General features: G+C 38.3%; 1 protein-coding gene across 4 annotated transcripts in view; it reads right to left on the reverse strand.

The window, feature by feature from the left end:
* LOC128690056 (titin homolog) overlaps nt 1–18719 on the reverse strand; it is a 79546-nt gene that overhangs the window by 43302 nt on the left and 17525 nt on the right. For all 4 annotated transcript variants that reach the window (XM_053778611.2, XM_053778609.2, XM_053778610.2 and 1 more), the window contains exons 4-5: nt 3927–4032; nt 2752–3032 (exon numbers count right to left, since the gene is read on the reverse strand). In XM_053778611.2, the coding sequence (XP_053634586.1) occupies nt 2752–3032; nt 3927–4032 (387 nt within the window). The remainder of the gene's footprint in view (nt 1–2751; nt 3033–3926; nt 4033–18719) is intronic.

Below are 18719 nucleotides of genomic sequence, written 5' to 3' on the forward strand. Positions count from 1 at the left end.
CATATTACCATGAAGTGACTAGATATAATTGCCTTGAATAATGCATTCAACAAAACTAATTTAATTCAGTAATCAATGCCGTAATATGTACAGGATAATGAGTAACATGCATGCACGCACACGCAAGCACATGCACGCACACGCACATATGCACATGCGTGCGCACACACACACACACACATGTAAAAGTGGAAAAAATTCAGAAAGAACAGATAAGAACAGAGAAATGAGCAGATTGGCCAGAAACAAATATGTTACAGTGAGGAGAGAAGCTGAGACAATCTGAGCAAAACATAACACAGGCCTGAACAAAGGTCTGAACTAAAACTACTTCACAATCACATCAGAAGACAACAAAAAGGAACCAAGTAATTCAACTGAGGAAAGAAGGAAGGACAGCTTTCAAACATTGACAAGGAAGTGTGTTGACAAAACTATCTGAAAAGGTCTTCTCAGTGAAAAGTGGAGCAGTACCAGAGAGAGTAAGGAATAAGGGGGCACTGACACGCTCTGGATGCCATCCACACAACGGGGAAAAAGGAAAAGAAACTTTTGATGAGTCTGGATACATCGAAGGCAATGGGACCTGATGTATTAGCACTAAGTCTGCGAGAGGGTGAAGAAACATTGTCTCAAAACTAGTTATGATCTACAGTAAATCAATTGATATGGGTCAATTACCATTGATGATCTGAAAGACAGCAAATATAGTTGCTATACCCTATATTTAAGAAAGTAGACAGACTACAGACCAGTTTGTTTGACATGCATACCTTGCAAGGTTTTGGAGAAACTTACCAAGGGAAAAGTGGTAGAACACTTGAAGAAAAGTAGTTTCATAAACCATAACCAGCATGGGTTTAAGGACAGTAAATCTTGTCTAACTTGCTGAGTTGTATGACACAGTAACAGATGTTCAACAAGAGAGAGACAGAGGGTTGGGTTAACTGCATTATTTTAGACTGCAAGAAGGCATTTGATACTGTACTCCACAAGAGGTTGGGTCAAAAATCTGAGATTCAGGCAGGAATAACAGGGAACACACTCCAGTGTATCAAGGATTTTCTTAGGGAAAGGAAGCAAAGAGTGACTATCATGAAAGAGATGTCAGACCTGGGTAAAAGTAACAAGCATGGTTCTGCAAGGATCAGTATTAGGACCAGTACTGTTTCTGAGTTATATGAATGACATTCCATACGAGACTGATTCAATATATCCCCGTTTGCCAAAGATGTAAAACTAATGAGGAGAATAAAAACAGATGACAACAAGGACAAATTGCAAGAGTGGGTCAGATAAATGGTTGCTTGAATTCAACCTTAGTATATGCAAGGCCATGAAAAATTGGAGGAGCAAGAAGACCAGAAATGAGGTATAGACTAGGGGTACACAGACTGCACTCAAAGAGAATGACCCTGCAGTCAATGCTCGCCTGGGGAAATCTAAGAGTAGCCTTCAGGAATTTCAACAGTCATTCCAGACCCTTTAAAACTGTATGTTAGGCCCATCTTGGAGTATGCAGCACTAGTATGGAACCCACACCTGAAAAAGCATGTTAAGAAATTGGGGAGTGTGCAGAAGTATGCAACAAGGCTTGTTCCTAAGCTAAGGGGCATGAGCTACAAGAAGATTCTCATGCAATTGGACCTAATGACAGTGGAGAACAGAAGAACCAGGTATGGCATGATAACACACATACTCAGGGGAATTCATAAGGTAGACAGGGATGAACTGTTTGACACAAAAAAACAGGAAATCAGGGACACTGTTGAAAGTCAAAGTCACAGATGAGCCACTGGGATGTTAAGAAGTACTCATCAGTCTCCGAGTGGTCAGGAAGTGGAATAATCTTGATCAGGAAGAACTGGAGGCAGGCTCCTTATATAGTTTTAAGAGCAGGTACGATAAGGTCCACAAGGGCTATGAGGAAATGAATCTAAAGAGTAGCAAATTACGAGACCGGGTCAGGATCTGAGAACAGACCTCTGCAACTACAAATAGGCGAATAAACAGTATTGGTATGAATCAACAATCAAAATCAGACTACTAAATAGTATTAATCTGTGGTGAATTTTAAGAAGCTTGATCCACAACTAACTAAAATATGTCTAACTAAAAAAAGTAAAGTGTAGGTTACACCGAGAAGATATAATTAATAATTTGTACAGAGGCAGTGATTGTGCAGCGATTAATTCAGAAAATGTCTACCAATCTGAGAAATTTATTTCTCGTCTCCAAGCTGAACACATTTCTGCTGAGGTTTCCAAAAGATTTCTACCATCTTCATCCACTCGAAAATCATTCAAAACTGGACCTGAAAATCCTGAAACATTGACTGCTTTTAGTCTGTGTATCCATTCATACAAATAAAATAAAAATTACTCATACTGTACCAACATTTCTTGTAACATACAGAATTAATTAAATGTTATCATGTTCAGAAAATTTATCGTGCATTCAATCACACAACATTAACAATCTAACATGTGTCCAACTGTACACCACAGCAACATCATACACAAAGTAAGCTGATTCTATATACTTCAGAAAAGCTTTAGGTTTACCTCCTACTCCTTTTTGCAGGAGGGCCATTTATGGTGGTCTTTGCTGAATGTTTCCCACAAAATGCAAATTTAACCGTTATCTTACCAGAATTTTTTGAAGAAATTTTAATAGATTTTTTATTCGACTTGGTTTTAGCCTTTGACTCAGTCTTGGTCTCAAACAAAGCCTTTGCTTCTTGACCCTTACCCTCAGTTTTGTCTGTGGCTTTCCTCTTCTTCCCCAGTTCACTTTTAGTACTCTTTGGTGGTTTAGGTGTTTTGGGGCTCTTAGGACCTTTAGGTAATTTTGGAGTTTTGGAAGATGCAGTTTTGGGAGTCCTTGGAGCACCTGGGCCACCTCTAGCAATACGCACTTCACTTGTAGGTGCTTTCTGAGAAAAGACTATCATGGCCATATCCACTTCTAAATTATTTTCTTCACAGTGAATTCGTACTTCATTTTTTGACCGTAGCTTCTTGCCAGTGGGACTGTTGGTGAGATAAGAAAAAAGACTAGACTACTTAATGTCACTTTTAAGAAAAAATATAAATTTATCACTATCCAACACACTATTTCTCACTGAACAATATACTGATGACACTATTAATACCATGGTTATAATTTATTACTCGATCGTGAATTCAACACGGAAGGCAAGTGTAATATAAAAGAGGCCTGGGGACATGAATAATGAACAAGAGAAATGTTTCAGTGCCAGGAATGTCAACATTGCTTATTTAAAACAGTATTTTTTAATTCTGTGTAAAATTGGCCAAATTACCAAATTCTGTGCACTTATAAGATAGTTGTAATAATTGAATGGGTGGTTTCTTGTGCTCAATCAACAGAACGAAAGGCATACTTGTGAAATAGCTAAGAATTTCGTTAAATGGAACACTGGAGTTGGTTTAAAAATAGGATTCAAAGTGGGTGAAATCACCAATGAGTAAATCATGCCAAGACTACTAATTTTGAGGCAGAGCAATTCCACAAGTCTTCCATCAAATTTTGTACTGTTAGTGTCATTACTTTCAGAAGATTCTCTACCATTTCTGAAGGCTTTTTTTTTTTTTTTTAAATATGAACACTGAGAGCAATATTAATTTCAGGAGCCTGGACAGTGAAAGGGTTAACATACTGGCCATCTCCCACCAAGGTAAGGTGACCCTGCCTTGGTGGGAGACAAAGGCAGCTATACTAAGTGTATGCAGAAGTATGTTTGATTTACCTGTCATCCTACATGTTCCTTAGAAAAAAAATGGCAATACTGCTAAAGTGCAAAACTTTAAACAGGCTTCAGTTTCACAGTCACATGAGAGGATGGTATAGCCAAACATTTATGGAAGATCATAAAAAAAAAAAAAACATTTAAAAATATTTACCTGAAGTAGTAAACATCAAGCTTGCCAGCAGAGGCACCAGTTGTCCGCTGTACTACCACCCTTGACCAACCTTCTGGAACTGCTACATCACCAGTATTACTCCTTACTGTCAAAACAAAGAAAGATGGATAGTGGAACTATAAAGAAGTAGCACAGTTCGCATAATATTTTATTATATTATTCTAGAAGAACACAAACATTCAAATTTTTTTTTTTATAATAAAAACCAGCTAATTGTAGACTAAATACCAAAGGAGAGAGAAACTGCTTATACATTATCAATTAATACGCATCAAATATTCAACTCAAAAATATTCTGAATACAGTACAATTAAATTCACAAATAACAAAAAATGCAGTACTGTAATTCATTTGAACATAGTAAAGAGATTCTTAAGATAGTAAAGAGATACCCTGAAACCCTCAAGTATTATCAGAAGATCCAAACAAAATTACTATTCAACTGGATTTAATGACTCCAAATGAGACAAAAAAAAAAAAAAAAAACTCCCTCTCTCCCAAATTCTAGAGTCAAATAATTCTCCAAAAAAAAAAAAAAAAAAAAAAAAAAAAAAAAGATAAATAACCCTCTCTAAAGCAAATGAAAACCTCCCTCTCACCTACTGACACTTTGAACAAACTTAATAACTTCGATAAAATGGACCAAGTACAGGAGGACCCTGTTTTTCAGCAGTTAGCTTCCCGAACCTCCACCAGTAAGCGAAAATCACCGGCAAGTGGAAAACAGCAGTTTTTTTTCACTATCAAATACATATAAAATGCCTGATAGCATATTTACACTATAATATATTAAGTGCTAAAACAGCTAGGCCTAAAAAATATGATATGAAAGTACAGTCTCTGCTCACTTAGCAACGTACTTGTTTACCGATGCCTCGGACTTATGAAGGGCTCTCTGACCAATATGCATACCTAAATAATGTATATTAGAGTTGATTTCAGCTATTCGGTTTATTACAATATACTATATAAACATTTAAAAATATACTAGGAATGTTATAAATGGTGCAAAGGTGACATTAAAACAATATCAAAAATAGTTGACACAAACCCACTACCATTATAGTATGCTCCTCACTTAGCAATGAATTCATTTACCGACATAGTCTTAGGAACGGAACTCCATCGTTAAGTAAGGAGAGGTTGTACAATGAATGTAGAGTATTGTACATACTTACCTTAAAATATAGCACCCTTCCCTGACGCAGCTGTTGCGTGCATCACGCCAAGAACAGCAGAAAAGCGGAAAAAAGCACTGAACATAATGAACAATGGCTCAATTGAAAAGCGCCAAAAATGCAGGACACTGAAATGAGGGACGCTGAAATGTTTGTCTGATCCAGACTTCATCCTGAACATGTACATTTTCATTGTTCCTGGGCATCAGAACCAATAACTCAGCCTCAATCAGATTGTTATTGTCTGTACAGAAGCTCCCATACCATCATCATCATCTCCAATTTTCCACTGATTTACATTGTTTTCTGCTACAGTGGACCCCCGGATTACGTCATCGGAATTCATAATATTCGGAATAAGTAACTTTTTTTTTGTCAAAATATTGGCTCGGTGATCGTCGGTGAACTTGGTATCAGTCATTTGTCCCGAACATGTCCACGCTGCCCGAGCGGTCTGACACACCATTTACTTCCAGTGTGCCAATGTTTATCAGCCAGTGAGGACAATCCCATGCGTTCATACGATATATTTTGTATTATTCTATTCTTTTTAGTGCTTGCAACTGCTAAATATGCCACCATGGGCCCAAAGAAAGTTCCTAGTGCCAACCAGCCCTTTGGTAAAGGGCTGAGAGAGAGGAGAGAATGTGCCTCTTTCAGTGATTCTGCAATATGTACAATACTAAAGCAGCAGGAGTCGATAAAGGCTATAGCGCCAGCCAGCGATAAAGTGTAGCATTAACAGTGTAGCAAGTAAGTTAAGCAATTAATTGACAGAAAAAGGACAGCATGAAACCGACTCCTCCATTGTTGTTGGAGGTACATAGGGTTACTTACTAACACTGCCACCTCTGCTGCCTCTTGCTGCCGCCTTCACCATCACTATGTAAGGCTTATCTTTCAGTGGCCCTTATACACCCAACAACAAACAACACACCACCACTCGTGACATTCTTAATGCCGTATTTTATTCATTCTAGAGTATATATCATGTTTCTATGTTATTAATATTGTTTATTCTGTCGTATTAGATGAATTGTGCTAGATAAATAAGCCATAGAGCTGATATTAGTGTCATACTGAAGGACTATCTTGTCCTGTCTCCCAACACAATTCCTAACATATGCAAGAAACAGACCTCTCTGGAACACTTTTTTGAGCAACAGAGGTCCAGTGATTATTTAACTGATCCTAGTGGCATTAACCCCTTGACTGTCGCAACCCCAAATCCTGAGGTGTCTCCTGGTGTTGCAAAATTTAAAAAAAAAAAAAAAAAAACTTATGAAATGATAGAGAATCTTTTCCCGATTGTAATGACACCAAAAGAACTAAATTTGATGGAAATCTGATGGAATTACGCTCTCACGAAGTTAGCGACCTCGGCGATATTTACGAATCGGCGATTTCACCAACTCTGAGCCCAATTTTCAGCTAATTCCATTGTTCCAGTTGACCAAACTCATAGCTATTCCTTTAGAACTCCATTTTTTCTATCAATTGAGTACAAGAAACTGCCCATTTACTGATTTCAACTACAGTGGAACCTCTACTTGCGAGCGTGTCCACGTGCGAGTTTTTCCAAATACGAACAGTCGATGGGTTGATTTTTTGCTTCCATACGCGAGCAAAATTTCCACAAGCGAGCAGACCTCAAGGCAAGTTCCTTGACACTGGTGAGGGGCTCTTGCTCTTGATCTCGGGAATTGTATCTCATTTGTTTGTTGGACTATCTTATTGAAACTTGGGCAATGTATGATGGAAAGATGCTTCTTAATGTACACCAAAAATGAAAGAAATCTAAGCATAAATAATGGAGTTCACTTCTCAGCAATTAGCCACCCCTTAGTGGTAATTTCAAATGGTTTTTATGGTTGTATTCTCGTTTTTTTGGTCTCATTTGACAGAATGGAAGATAAATTACAGAAGTAGATATGATTTTGATTGCTTTCACGACGAAAAGTAACTTGAAATAGAGCTCAACCTAAGAGAAATGGTCCATTGCTTGGCTGTTTCAGTGTAAACAAATGATGTCACAGTAAATCTTATATTTTTTGTGTGAATAAAAATTACAAATTATTTATATAATAATAATGATAATAATGATAATAATAATAATAATAATAATAATAATAATAATAATAATAATAATAATAATAACGAAAGAAATCTAAGCATAAATAATGGAGCTCACTTCTCAGCAATTAGCCACCCCTTAGTGGTATTTTCGTATGGTTTTTATGGTTGTATTCTCGTTTTTTTGGTAGATATGATTTTGATTGCTTTTATGATGAAAAGTGCCCTGAAATTGAGCTCAACCTAGGAGAAATGGTCCATTGCTTGGCTGTTTCAGTGTAAACAAATGATGTCACTGTCCATTCCAATATGCAGTCGTGAATGGGTTGACATATTTATACAATTATTGCAATAAGGAATAACAGTAAATCTTATATTTTTTGTGTGAATAAAAATTACAAATAATTTATATAGTATTAATAATAATAACAATAATAATAATAACGATAATAATAATAATAATATGTATAATAATGATATGAATAATAACAATACGTATAATAATAATAATATAATACAATAATAATAATAATAATAATAATAATACATATATAATAATAATGTACTACATATAATAATAGACGGCTTCAAAAGGCCGTCACTAGATGGCAGTGTTTACCACAACAAAGAGGGAGAGGTTGTGGCCGCCTCCACCTGTTACATAATGACATATTTTATTCATTCTAGAGTATATATCGTGTTTCTATGTTGTTTATATTGTCTGTTATGTCATATTAGATGAACCGTGATATATAAATAAGCCGTATAGATGATATTAGCGAAATTATTCATGAAGAATTTTGCCCAGTGTCCAGACAAACTCTCGTCCACCGCCGACACCGCCCATACCACTACATGAATGACATATTTTATTCATTCTAGAGTATATATCTTGTTTCTATGTTATTCATATTGTTTGTTATGTCATACTAGATGAACTGTGATAGATAAATAAGCAGTATAGATGATATTAGCGAAATTATTCATGAAGAATTTTGCCCAGTCTCCAGACAAACTCTCGTCCACCGCCGACACCGCCCATACCACTACATGAATGACATATTTTATTCATTCTAGAGTATATATCTTGTTTCTATGTTATTCATATTGTTTGTTATGTCATACTAGATGAACTGTGATAGATAAATAAGCCATATAGATGATATTAGCGAAATTATTCATGAAGTATTTTGTAATAAAGTTGGTAGAATTACCGACAATATGTAAAGTAAAAGGACACAAGTGCAACTAATGTGACATTTTATTGTGGCAACGTTTCGCTCTCCAGGAGCTTCATCAAGCCATTACAAACAATACATGGACACAGAGGGTATATAAAGGCTCAGAGTGAGGTGCAGTACTAGTGAGGTACCATTTAGATGTTCACTAGTGGTGGTAGTAGTAGTAGTAGTAGTAGTAGTGACAAAAGTAGTAGTAGTAATACAATATGGTAGAGCAATTAATTCGTACATGAGTAAAAGGATATAAAAGCTATTACTTGGGTAACATAAAAATAGGTTGGACAAATATAGACTGGAAAGAGGCAGCCTGTTTCAGTGTTCACTCTCTGTAATGTGCTTTGTGTAGTATAACAGGAGAGACTATGTGATGGCAGGGTTTACTGTTTTCAGGAGGATTCTTGCTAAGACTTCAGAGATGGTGAAGCTGCCGTTGTTTTGTTTAATTGTATTCGAATACAATTTTATATCCTTTTACTCATGTACGAATTAATTGCTCTACTATATTGTATTACTACTACTACTTTTGTCACTACTACTACTACTACTACTACCACTAGTGAACATCTAAATGGTACCTCACTAGTACTGCACCTCACTCTGAGCCTTTATATACCCTCTGTGTCCATGTATTGTTTGTAATGGCTTGATAAAGCTCCTGGAGAGCGAAACGTTGCCACAATAAAATGTCACATTAGTTGCACTTGTGTCCTTTTACTTTATATGAAGTATTTTGCCCGGTCTCCAGACAAACTCTCGTCCACCGCCGATACCGCCCATACCACTACATGAATGACATATTTTATTCATTTTAGAGTATATATCAGGTTTCTATGTTATTTATATTGTTTATTATGTCATATTAGATGAAGTGAGATAGATAAATAAGCCGTAGAGCTGATATTAGCGAAATTATTGAAGTACAGAATTCCACTGGAACGGATTAATTGCATTTCAATTAATTTAAATGAGGAAAATTGATTCTGCAAACGAGCAAATCCAGTTGCGAGCAAGGTCATGGAACGGATTAAACTCGCAAGCAGAGTTCCACTGTACCCAATAACGTGGTCAGAAATTTGCAATTTGGCCAATTTCACAAAAATTAAAAAATATGACAATTTCAAAATTGGGTCCAGAATGAACAAAACAGACATTTTCTTTGTTCGTCAGTCACATCTCCAGGCCCTTCTGATATTACTCTTTCTTTATATTTTGAACTTTTATTCAAACAAAAAATAGAAGATTTACTGTTATGCAGACTACTGCAATATTGTAATAATTGTATAAATAATGTCAACCCATTCATGACTGCATATTAGAATGGCTACTTGGACATTTATTGGAAAATGACATCATTTGTTTACTTTTGAACATGGGCAAATATCAAACATTTCCCCTAATTTGAGCTCCATTTCAAGGTTCTTTTCATAGTAAAACCAATCAAAATCACCTCTATTTCTATAATTTTTTTTTTTTTTTTTTTCAACAAACCGGCCGTATCCCACCAAGGCAGGGTGGCCCAAAAAGAAAAACGAAAGTTTCTCTTTTTAAATTTAGTAATTTATACGGGAGAAGGGGTTACTAGCCCCTTGCTCCTGGCATTTTAGTCGCCTCTTACAACACGCATGGCTTACGGAGGAAGAATTCTGTTCCACTTCCCCATGGAGATAAGAGGAAATAAACAACAACAAGAACTAGAAAGAAAATAGAAGAAAACCCAGAGGGATGTGTATATATACATATATATGCTTGTACATGCATGTGTAGTGTGACCTAAGTGTAAGTAGAAGTAGCAAGACGTACCTGAAATCTTGCATGTTTATGAGACAGAAAAAAAAAGGACACCAACAATCCTACCATCATGTAAAACAATTACAGGCTTTCGTTTTACACTCACTTGGCAGGACGGTAGTACCTCCCTGGGCGGTTGCTGTCTACCAACCTACTACCTAGAATTTCTATAATATGTTTTTCAATCTATCAAATGAGACCAAGAAAACGAGAATACAACCATAAATGCTATACGAAAATAGACCACAAAGTCGGCATTTTAATTAAAAAAAATGGTCGGTGTTTTTTTTCTCATTATGCAGTGTGTGCCACAGAATTTTTTTTATATGGTGCACACTGACCACACAGACCCATTCTCTCACATGTGGGCCTACCAGCTTCCTCCTGCTTGATCTGAAGCCACTAGAATTTATGAGTATATATACGTCAAAAACGGTGGCTTGTGAGACGTATATATGTGACCAAAACAGTCAAAGGTTAAAAAACAAAGAATGAAAGTAACCCAGGATAAGGACTTGGTACCTGAAGTCTTTATGGAATGGGATACCCCTTCCAAACAATTGTTAACTCCTCCATCCTCTCCCCTCCTCCTGTCTTCCATACATCATGTCTTCAATAAAGGTAAGTGTGATGTTATTATTGTTGTATTCTTCATGTATCATTGTTTTCTGTGTAGGTAAGTGTATATTTCATGTAGAAAACATTTTTTTAATACTTTTGGGTGTTCCAAACGAATTAATTGGATTTCCACTACAGTGGACCCTCAGTTAACGACGCTATCGGATATTGTAAAAATCAGATAACAACACTTTTTGCGTCAAAATATTGGCTCGGCTAATGACAAAGAACTCGGTTAAAGTCATTCGTCCCAAACGTGTCCACACGGAGTGAGCGCCAGGACACTCCATGTACAGCCAGTGTGCCATTGTTTACAAGCCAGTGAGGACGATTCCACACATACATGTGATATATTTTGTGTTATTCCATTGCTTTTAGTGCTTGTAACTGCTAAATAAGCCACCATGGGCCCAGAGAAAGCTTCTAGAGCCAGCCCTTTGGTAAAGAGGGTGAGAAATACCATAGAATTCAAGAAAAAGTTTGTAGAAAGATACGAAAGTGGCGGTGGTAGAGGGTGGTAGTATGGCCCAACAGGTCTGCTGCAGTGTTCCTGCTTTTTAAGAACATAAGAACATAAGAATGGAGGAGCACTGCAGGCCTACTGGCCCATACAAGGCAGGTCCTTATCAAAATGACCTCTACCCAAAGCTACCCAAGAATTTACTCCCAAACCCAATGACACAAATCAAACCCAGCCCCTCCATCTCATATAGTTGTCAAATCTCTTTTTAAAGCTACCCAAGGTCCTAGCCTCTATCACCCTACTGGGAAGATTGTTCCACGCATCCACAACTCTGTTAGAAAACCAGTACTTACCTATGTCCTTTCTAAATCTAATCTTTTTTTTTTTTTAACAAGTCGGCCATCTCCCACTGAGGCAGGGTGACCCAAAAAGAAAGAAAATCCCCAAAAAGAAAATACTTTCATCATCATTCAACACTTTCACCACACTCACACATTATCACTGTTTTTGCAGAGGTGCTCAGAATACAACAGTTTAGAAGCATACACATATAAAGATACACAACATATCCCTCCAAACTGCCAATATCCCAAACCCCTCCTTTAAAGTGCAGGCATTGCACTTCCCATTTCCAGGACTCAAGTGCGACTATATGAAAATAACCGGTTTCCCTGAATCCCTTCACTAAATATTACCCTGCTCACACTCCAACAGATCGTCAGGTCCCAAGTACCATTCGTCTCCATTCACTCCTATCTAACACGCTCATGCACACTTGCTGGAAGTCCAAGCCCCTTGCCCACAAAACCTCCTTTACCCCCTCTCTCCAACACTTTCGAGGACGACCCCTACCCCACCTTCCTTCCCCATTAGATTTATATACTTTCCATGTCATTCTACTTTGATCCATTCTCTCTAAATGACCAAACCACCTCAACAACCCCTCTTCTGCCCAAGACTAATACTTTTATTAACTCCACACCTTCTCCTAATTTCCACACTCCGAATCTTTTGCATAATATTCACACAACACATTGCCCTTAGACAGGACATCTTCACTGCCTCTAACCGCCTCCTTGCTGCAGCATTTACAACCCAAGCTTCACACCCACATAAGAGTGTTGGTAGTACAGTGGACCCCCGCATAGCGAACGCCTTGCATAGCGAACATTCCGCATAGCGAACGCTTTGTCCGCTAAAATTTTGCCCCGCATAGTAGACAAAAACCCGCTCAGCGAACTTCGTTCGAGACGCGTCCAATGTGGGCCCTCAGCCAGCCTCACATGTGCCGCCCGTCCCATTGTTTACCAGCTAGCCTCCGCGGTAACATTCAAGCATACACTCGGAATATTTCGTATTACAGTGGACCCCCGCATAATGATGGCATCACATAGCGATTATTTCGCATACCGCTTACTTTAATTGCAAAAATTTTGCCTCGCATACCGCTTAAAAACCCGCTTACCGATTTTCGTCCGAGACGCTTCCAATGTGCGGCCTGAGCCACGCTCACATGTTCCGCCGGTGGCATTGTTTACCAGCCAGCCTCCGCAATAACATCCAAGCATACAATCGGAATATTTCGTATTATTACAGTGTTTTCGGTGCTGTTTCTGGAAAATAAGTGACCATGGGCCCCAAGAAAGCTTCTAGTGCCAACCCTGTGGTAAAAAGGGTGAGAATTAGTATGGAAATTAAGAAAGATTTTGAAGGGTTTGGGGCTAACCCTGAGAAGCCTATGCCAGTTGTGGAATCCATTGTGCCTACTTCAAAAATTAAGGAAATGTGTGCACAGTGGGTTGAACTGCAAACCTTTATGGATGAAAATCACCCTGACACAGCTGTTGCAAGCCGTGCTGGTGACTATTTCAATGACAATGTTGTGGCCCATTTTAGACAAATCGTAAAGGAATGGGAGGTACAGAGCTCTATGGACAGATTTGTTGTGCGACAGAGGTCCAGTGACTCTCAAGCTGGTCCTAGTGGCATTAAAAGAAGAAGGGAAGTAACCCCGGAAAAGGACTTGCTACCTCAAGTCCTAATGGAAGGGGATTCCCCTTCTAAACAGTAAGAAGATAATGCTCTCCCCTCCTCCCATCCCATCAATCATCACCAGATCTTCAATAAAAGTAAGTGTCATGTAAGTGTGCATGCCTTTTTCAGTTTGTGTGTATTAAAATTAACATTTCATGTGGTAAAAAAATTTTTTTTTCATACTTTTGGGTGTCTTGCACGGATTAATTTTATTTCCATTATTTCTTATGGGGAAAATTCATTCACATAACGATTATTTCGCATAACGATTACCCCTCTTGCACGGATTAAAATCGTTAACCGGGGGTCCACTGTATTACAGTGTTTTCGGTGCTGTTTGTGGAAAATAAGTGACCATGGGCCCCAAGAAAGCTTCTAGTGCCAACCCTACACCTCAAAGGGTAAGAATACCCATTGAAATTAAGAAAGAAATCATTGATAAGTATGAAAGTGGAGTACGTATCACCGACCTGGTCAGGTTGTACAAGAAACCAAAATCAACCATCGCTTCTATTGTGGGCAAGAAAACGGCAATCAAGGAAGCTGTTGTTGCCAAAGGTTTAACTGTGTTTTCGAAACAAAGATCGCAAGTGATGGAAGATGTTGAGAGACTCTTATTGGTGTGGATAAATGAAAAACAGCTAGCAGGAGATAGCGTCTCTCAAGCGATCATATGTGAAAAGGCTAGGAAGTTGCATGACGATTTAATTAAAAAAATGCCTGCAACTAGTGATGATGTGAGTGAATTTAAGGCCAGCAAAGGTTGGTTTGAGAGATTTAAGAAGCGTAGTGGCATCCATAGTGTGATACGGCATGGTGAGGCTGCCAGTTCGGACCACAAAGCGGCTGAAAAATATGTGCATGAATTCAAGGAGTACATAGAAACTGAAGGACTGAAACCTGAACAAGTGTTTAATTGTGATGAAACAGGCCTGTTCTGGAAGAAAATGCCAAGCAGGACCTACATTACTCAGGAGGAAAAGGCACTCCCAGGACATAAGCCTATGAAAGACAGGCTTACTCTTCTCATGTGTGCCAATGCTACTGGTGATTGCAAAGTTAAGCCTTTATTAGTGTATCACTCTGAAACTCCCAGAGCGTTCAGGCAAAAGAATGTCCTCAAGGATAATTTGTGTGTGCTGTGGAGGGCAAACAGTAAGGCATGGGTCACTAGGGAATTTTTCTATAACTGGTTACACCATGCATTTGCCCCCAATGTGAAAGATTACCTAACTGAAAAGAAATTAGACCTTAAGTGCCTCCTGGTGTTAGACAATGCCCCTGGTCATCCTACAGACGTGGCAGAGCGACTTTATGGGGACATGAGCTTCATTAAGGTGAAGTTTTTGCCTCCTAATACCACTCCTCTCCTGCAGCCCATGGACCAGCAGGTCATTTCCAACTTCAAGAAACTGTACACAAAAGCTCTGTTTCAAAAGTGCTTTGAAGTGACCACAGACACTGGATTGACTCTAAAAGAGTTTTGGAAGGATCACTTTAATATCCTCAGTTGTGTAAACCTTATAGGTAAGGCTTGGGAGGGAGTGACTAAGAGAACCTTGAACTCTGCTTGGAAGAAACTGTGGCCAGAATGTGTAGACAAAAGGGATTTTGAAGGGTTTGAGGCTAACCCTGAGAGGAGTAGTATACCAGTTGAGGAATCAATTGTGGAATTGGGGAAGTCCTTGGGGTTGGAGGTTAGTGGGGAGGATGTGGAAGAGTTGGTGGAGGAGGACAATGAAGAACTAACCACTGATGAGCTGATAGATCAACTTCAAGAGCAAGAGGCCAGACCTGGGGAAACTGGTTCAGAGGAGGGGAGAGAGAAATTGAAGGAATTGCCTACTTCAAAGATTAAGGAAATGTGTGCAAAATGGCTTGAAGTGCAAACCTTTTTTGATGAAAATCACCCTCACACAGCTATTGCAAGCCGTGCTGGTGACTATTACAATGACACTGTTGTGAAACACTTTAGGAAAGTCATAAAGGAACGAGAGGTACAGGCCACTATGGACAGATATGTTGTGCGAAAGAAGTCCAGTGACTCTGAAGCTGGTCCTAGTGGCATTAAAAGAAGAAGGGAAGTAACCCCAGAAAAGGACTTGCTACCTCAAGTCATAATGGAAGGGGATTCCCCTTCTAAACACTAACACTCTCTCTCCCCTCCTCCCATCCCATCAATCATCACCAGATCTTCAATAAAAGTAAGTGTCATGTAATTGTGCATGCCTTTTTCAGTTTGTGAGTACTAAAATTAACATTTTTTTGTGGTAAAAAAATTTTTTTTCATACTTTTGGGTGTCTTGCACGGATTAATTTTATTTCCATTATTTCTTATGGGGAAAATTAATTCGCATAGCGAACATTTCGCATAACGACCAGCCCTCTTGCACGGATTAAGTTCGCTATGCGGGGGTCCACTGTACTATACTTCCATACAATCCCTTCTCTGCCTCTAAAGATAACTTTTTTTGTCTCCACATATACCTCAATGCACCACTCGCCTTTTTTCCTTCATCATTTCTATGATTAACCTCATCCTTCATAAATTCATCCGCTGACACGTCAGCTCCCAAATATCTGAAAACATTCACTTCTTCCATACTCCTCCTCCCCAATTTGATTTCCAATTTTTCTTTATCTATATCATTTGATACCCTCATCACCTTACTCTTTTCTATGTTCACTTTCAACTTTCTACCTTTACACACACTCTCAAACTCGTCCACTAACCTTTGCAATTTTTCTTTAGAATCTCTCATAAGCACAGTATCATCAGCAAAAAGTAACTGTGTCAATTCCCATTTTGTATTTGATGCCCCATAATTTAATCCCAGCCTTCTCCCGAACACCCTAGCATTTACTTCTTTTACAACCCCATCTATAACTATATTAAACAACCATGGTGACATTACACATCCCTGTCTAAGACCTACTTTTACCGGGAAGTAGTCTCCCTATCTTCTACACACCCTAACCTGAGCCTCACTATCCTCATAAAAACTCTTTACAGCATTTAGTAACTTACCACCTATTCCATATACTTGCAACATCTGCCACATTGCTCCCCTATCCACTCTATCATATGCCTTTTCTAAATCCATAAATGCAATAAAAACTTCCCTACCTTTATCTAAATACCGTTCACATATATGCTTCCTTACACAGTAAATCATTTTAGTCTTTCTTCTCTGTATGTTCTCCAATAAGTCTATATCCATCCTGCAGTAAGGAGACCAAAACTGAGCAGCATAATCTAAATGAGGTCTCACTAGTGAGGTACAGAGCTGTAAAATAACTTTTGGACTTCTGTTATTTATACTTCTAGAGATAAACCCTAGTAATCTGTTAGCCTTGTTGCGCACACTAAGGCACTGCTGTCTTGGCTTTAGATTTCTGCTTACCATGACTCCCAAGTCTTTTTCACATTCTGTATGATCAAGCTCTACTTCACCTAGTTTATAGCTTCGAGGGTTGTTTTCATTACCAAGGGCTAGTACCCTTACACTTATCCACATTGAACTTCATCTGCCATTTTTCAGACCAAGACATTAATTTGTCCAAATCCTCATGAAGTTCACTGCTACTCTCGTCAATGAATTATACGACCTATCTTTGTATCATCAGCAACTTTACTCATGTCAATCATAATCCCTTCATCAAGGTCATTAATTTAAATTATGAACAAAAGAGGGCCTAAAACTGATCCTTGTGGAATACCACTAGTAACTAATCCCCATTCTGATTTGACCCCATTAATGGAAACTCTCTGCTTTCTATTGGTAAGCCATGCCTCTATCCATGCTAAAACTTTACCTCCTATACCATGAGCTGCCACTTTTCTTAAGAGTCTCTTGTGAGGTACTCTATCAAAGGCTTTACTAAAATCCAAATAAACAATATCATATTCTTTATCACTGTTCACTGCCTCAAATGTTCTATTGAAGAACGTCAGTAAATTTGTCAGACAGGAACGACCTCTCGTGAGCCCATGCTGAGATTCTTTAATCAAATTATGCTCTTCAAGGTGACTTCTAATAATGTCAGCTATAACTGAAATAATGTCAGCTAAATTTGAAACTACCCAAGGTTTTAGCTTCGATAGAACCCTGGGTAGCTTTAAAAAGAGACTGGACAGATATATGAGTGGGAGGGGATGGTTATGATTGGTGTCGTGGGTACATAATAACATAAAAGGAGGAACACTGCAGTAGGCCTGTTGGCCCATACTAGGCAAGTCCTTCACAGATCCAACCCACTAACAGAATAAACATACCCAAGCAATAAGCATTGACAATTCTATTTACTCATCTTGACTGTGTGCTAATGGAGTTACAGGAAGCTGACATCAAAGAAATGCTGAACACTGACAATGATGCACCTGTTGTGCATTCCTTGAATGATTAATTACGAAAACCAAGGGTCCACCATCTTTGTATCATCAGTAAATTTACTCATGTCACTCATAATCCCTTCATCAAGGTCATTAATGTAAATTGTGAACAACGGAGGGCCCAAAACTGATCCTTGTGGAATGCCACTAGTGACTAATCCCCATTCAGATTTGACCCTATTAATGGAAATTCTCTGCTTTCTGTTGGTAAGCCATGCCTCTATCCACGCTAGAACATTACCTCCTATATCATGAGCTGCCAATTTTCTTAAGAGTCTCTTGTGAGGTACGTACTCTGTCGAAGGCTTTACTAAAATCCAAATAAACAATATCATATTCATTATCACTGTCTAATGCCTCAAATGCTCTATTGAAGAACGTCAGTAAATTTATCAGGCAGGAACAACCTCTCGTGAACCAATGCTGAGATTCATTAATCAAATTATGCTCGTCAAGGTGAATTCTAATAATGTCAACTATAATTAATTCTAATAATGTAGTAGGTTGGTAGACATCAACCACCCAGGGAGGTACTACCATCCTGCCATGTGAGTGTAAAACGAAAGTCTGCAATTGTTTTACATGATGGTAGGATTGCTGGTGTCTTTTGTCTGTCTCATAAATATGCAAGATTACAGGTACGTCTTGCTACTTCTACTTACACTTAGGTCACACTACACATACATGTACACGTTTATTTATACACACTCATCTGAGTTTTCTTTGATTTTATCTTAATAGTTCTTGTTCTTATTACTTTTCCTTTTATATAAATGGGGAAGTGGAATAAGAATCTTTCCTCCGTAAGCCATGCGTGTTGTAAAAGTCAACTAAAATGCCAGGAACAATGGGCTAGTAACCCCTTTTCCTGTGATAATTATTAAAAAGAATAAGAAGAAAACTGTCAAAGTGGAATGTCTGAATGTGCGTGGATGTTGTGCGGATGATAAGAAAGAGATGATTGTGGATGTTATGAATGAGAAG

The sequence above is a fragment of the Cherax quadricarinatus genome, chromosome 25, assembly GCF_038502225.1.
Source record: "Cherax quadricarinatus isolate ZL_2023a chromosome 25, ASM3850222v1, whole genome shotgun sequence".
In the NCBI taxonomy this organism is placed as follows: Eukaryota; Metazoa; Arthropoda; class Malacostraca; order Decapoda; family Parastacidae; genus Cherax; species Cherax quadricarinatus.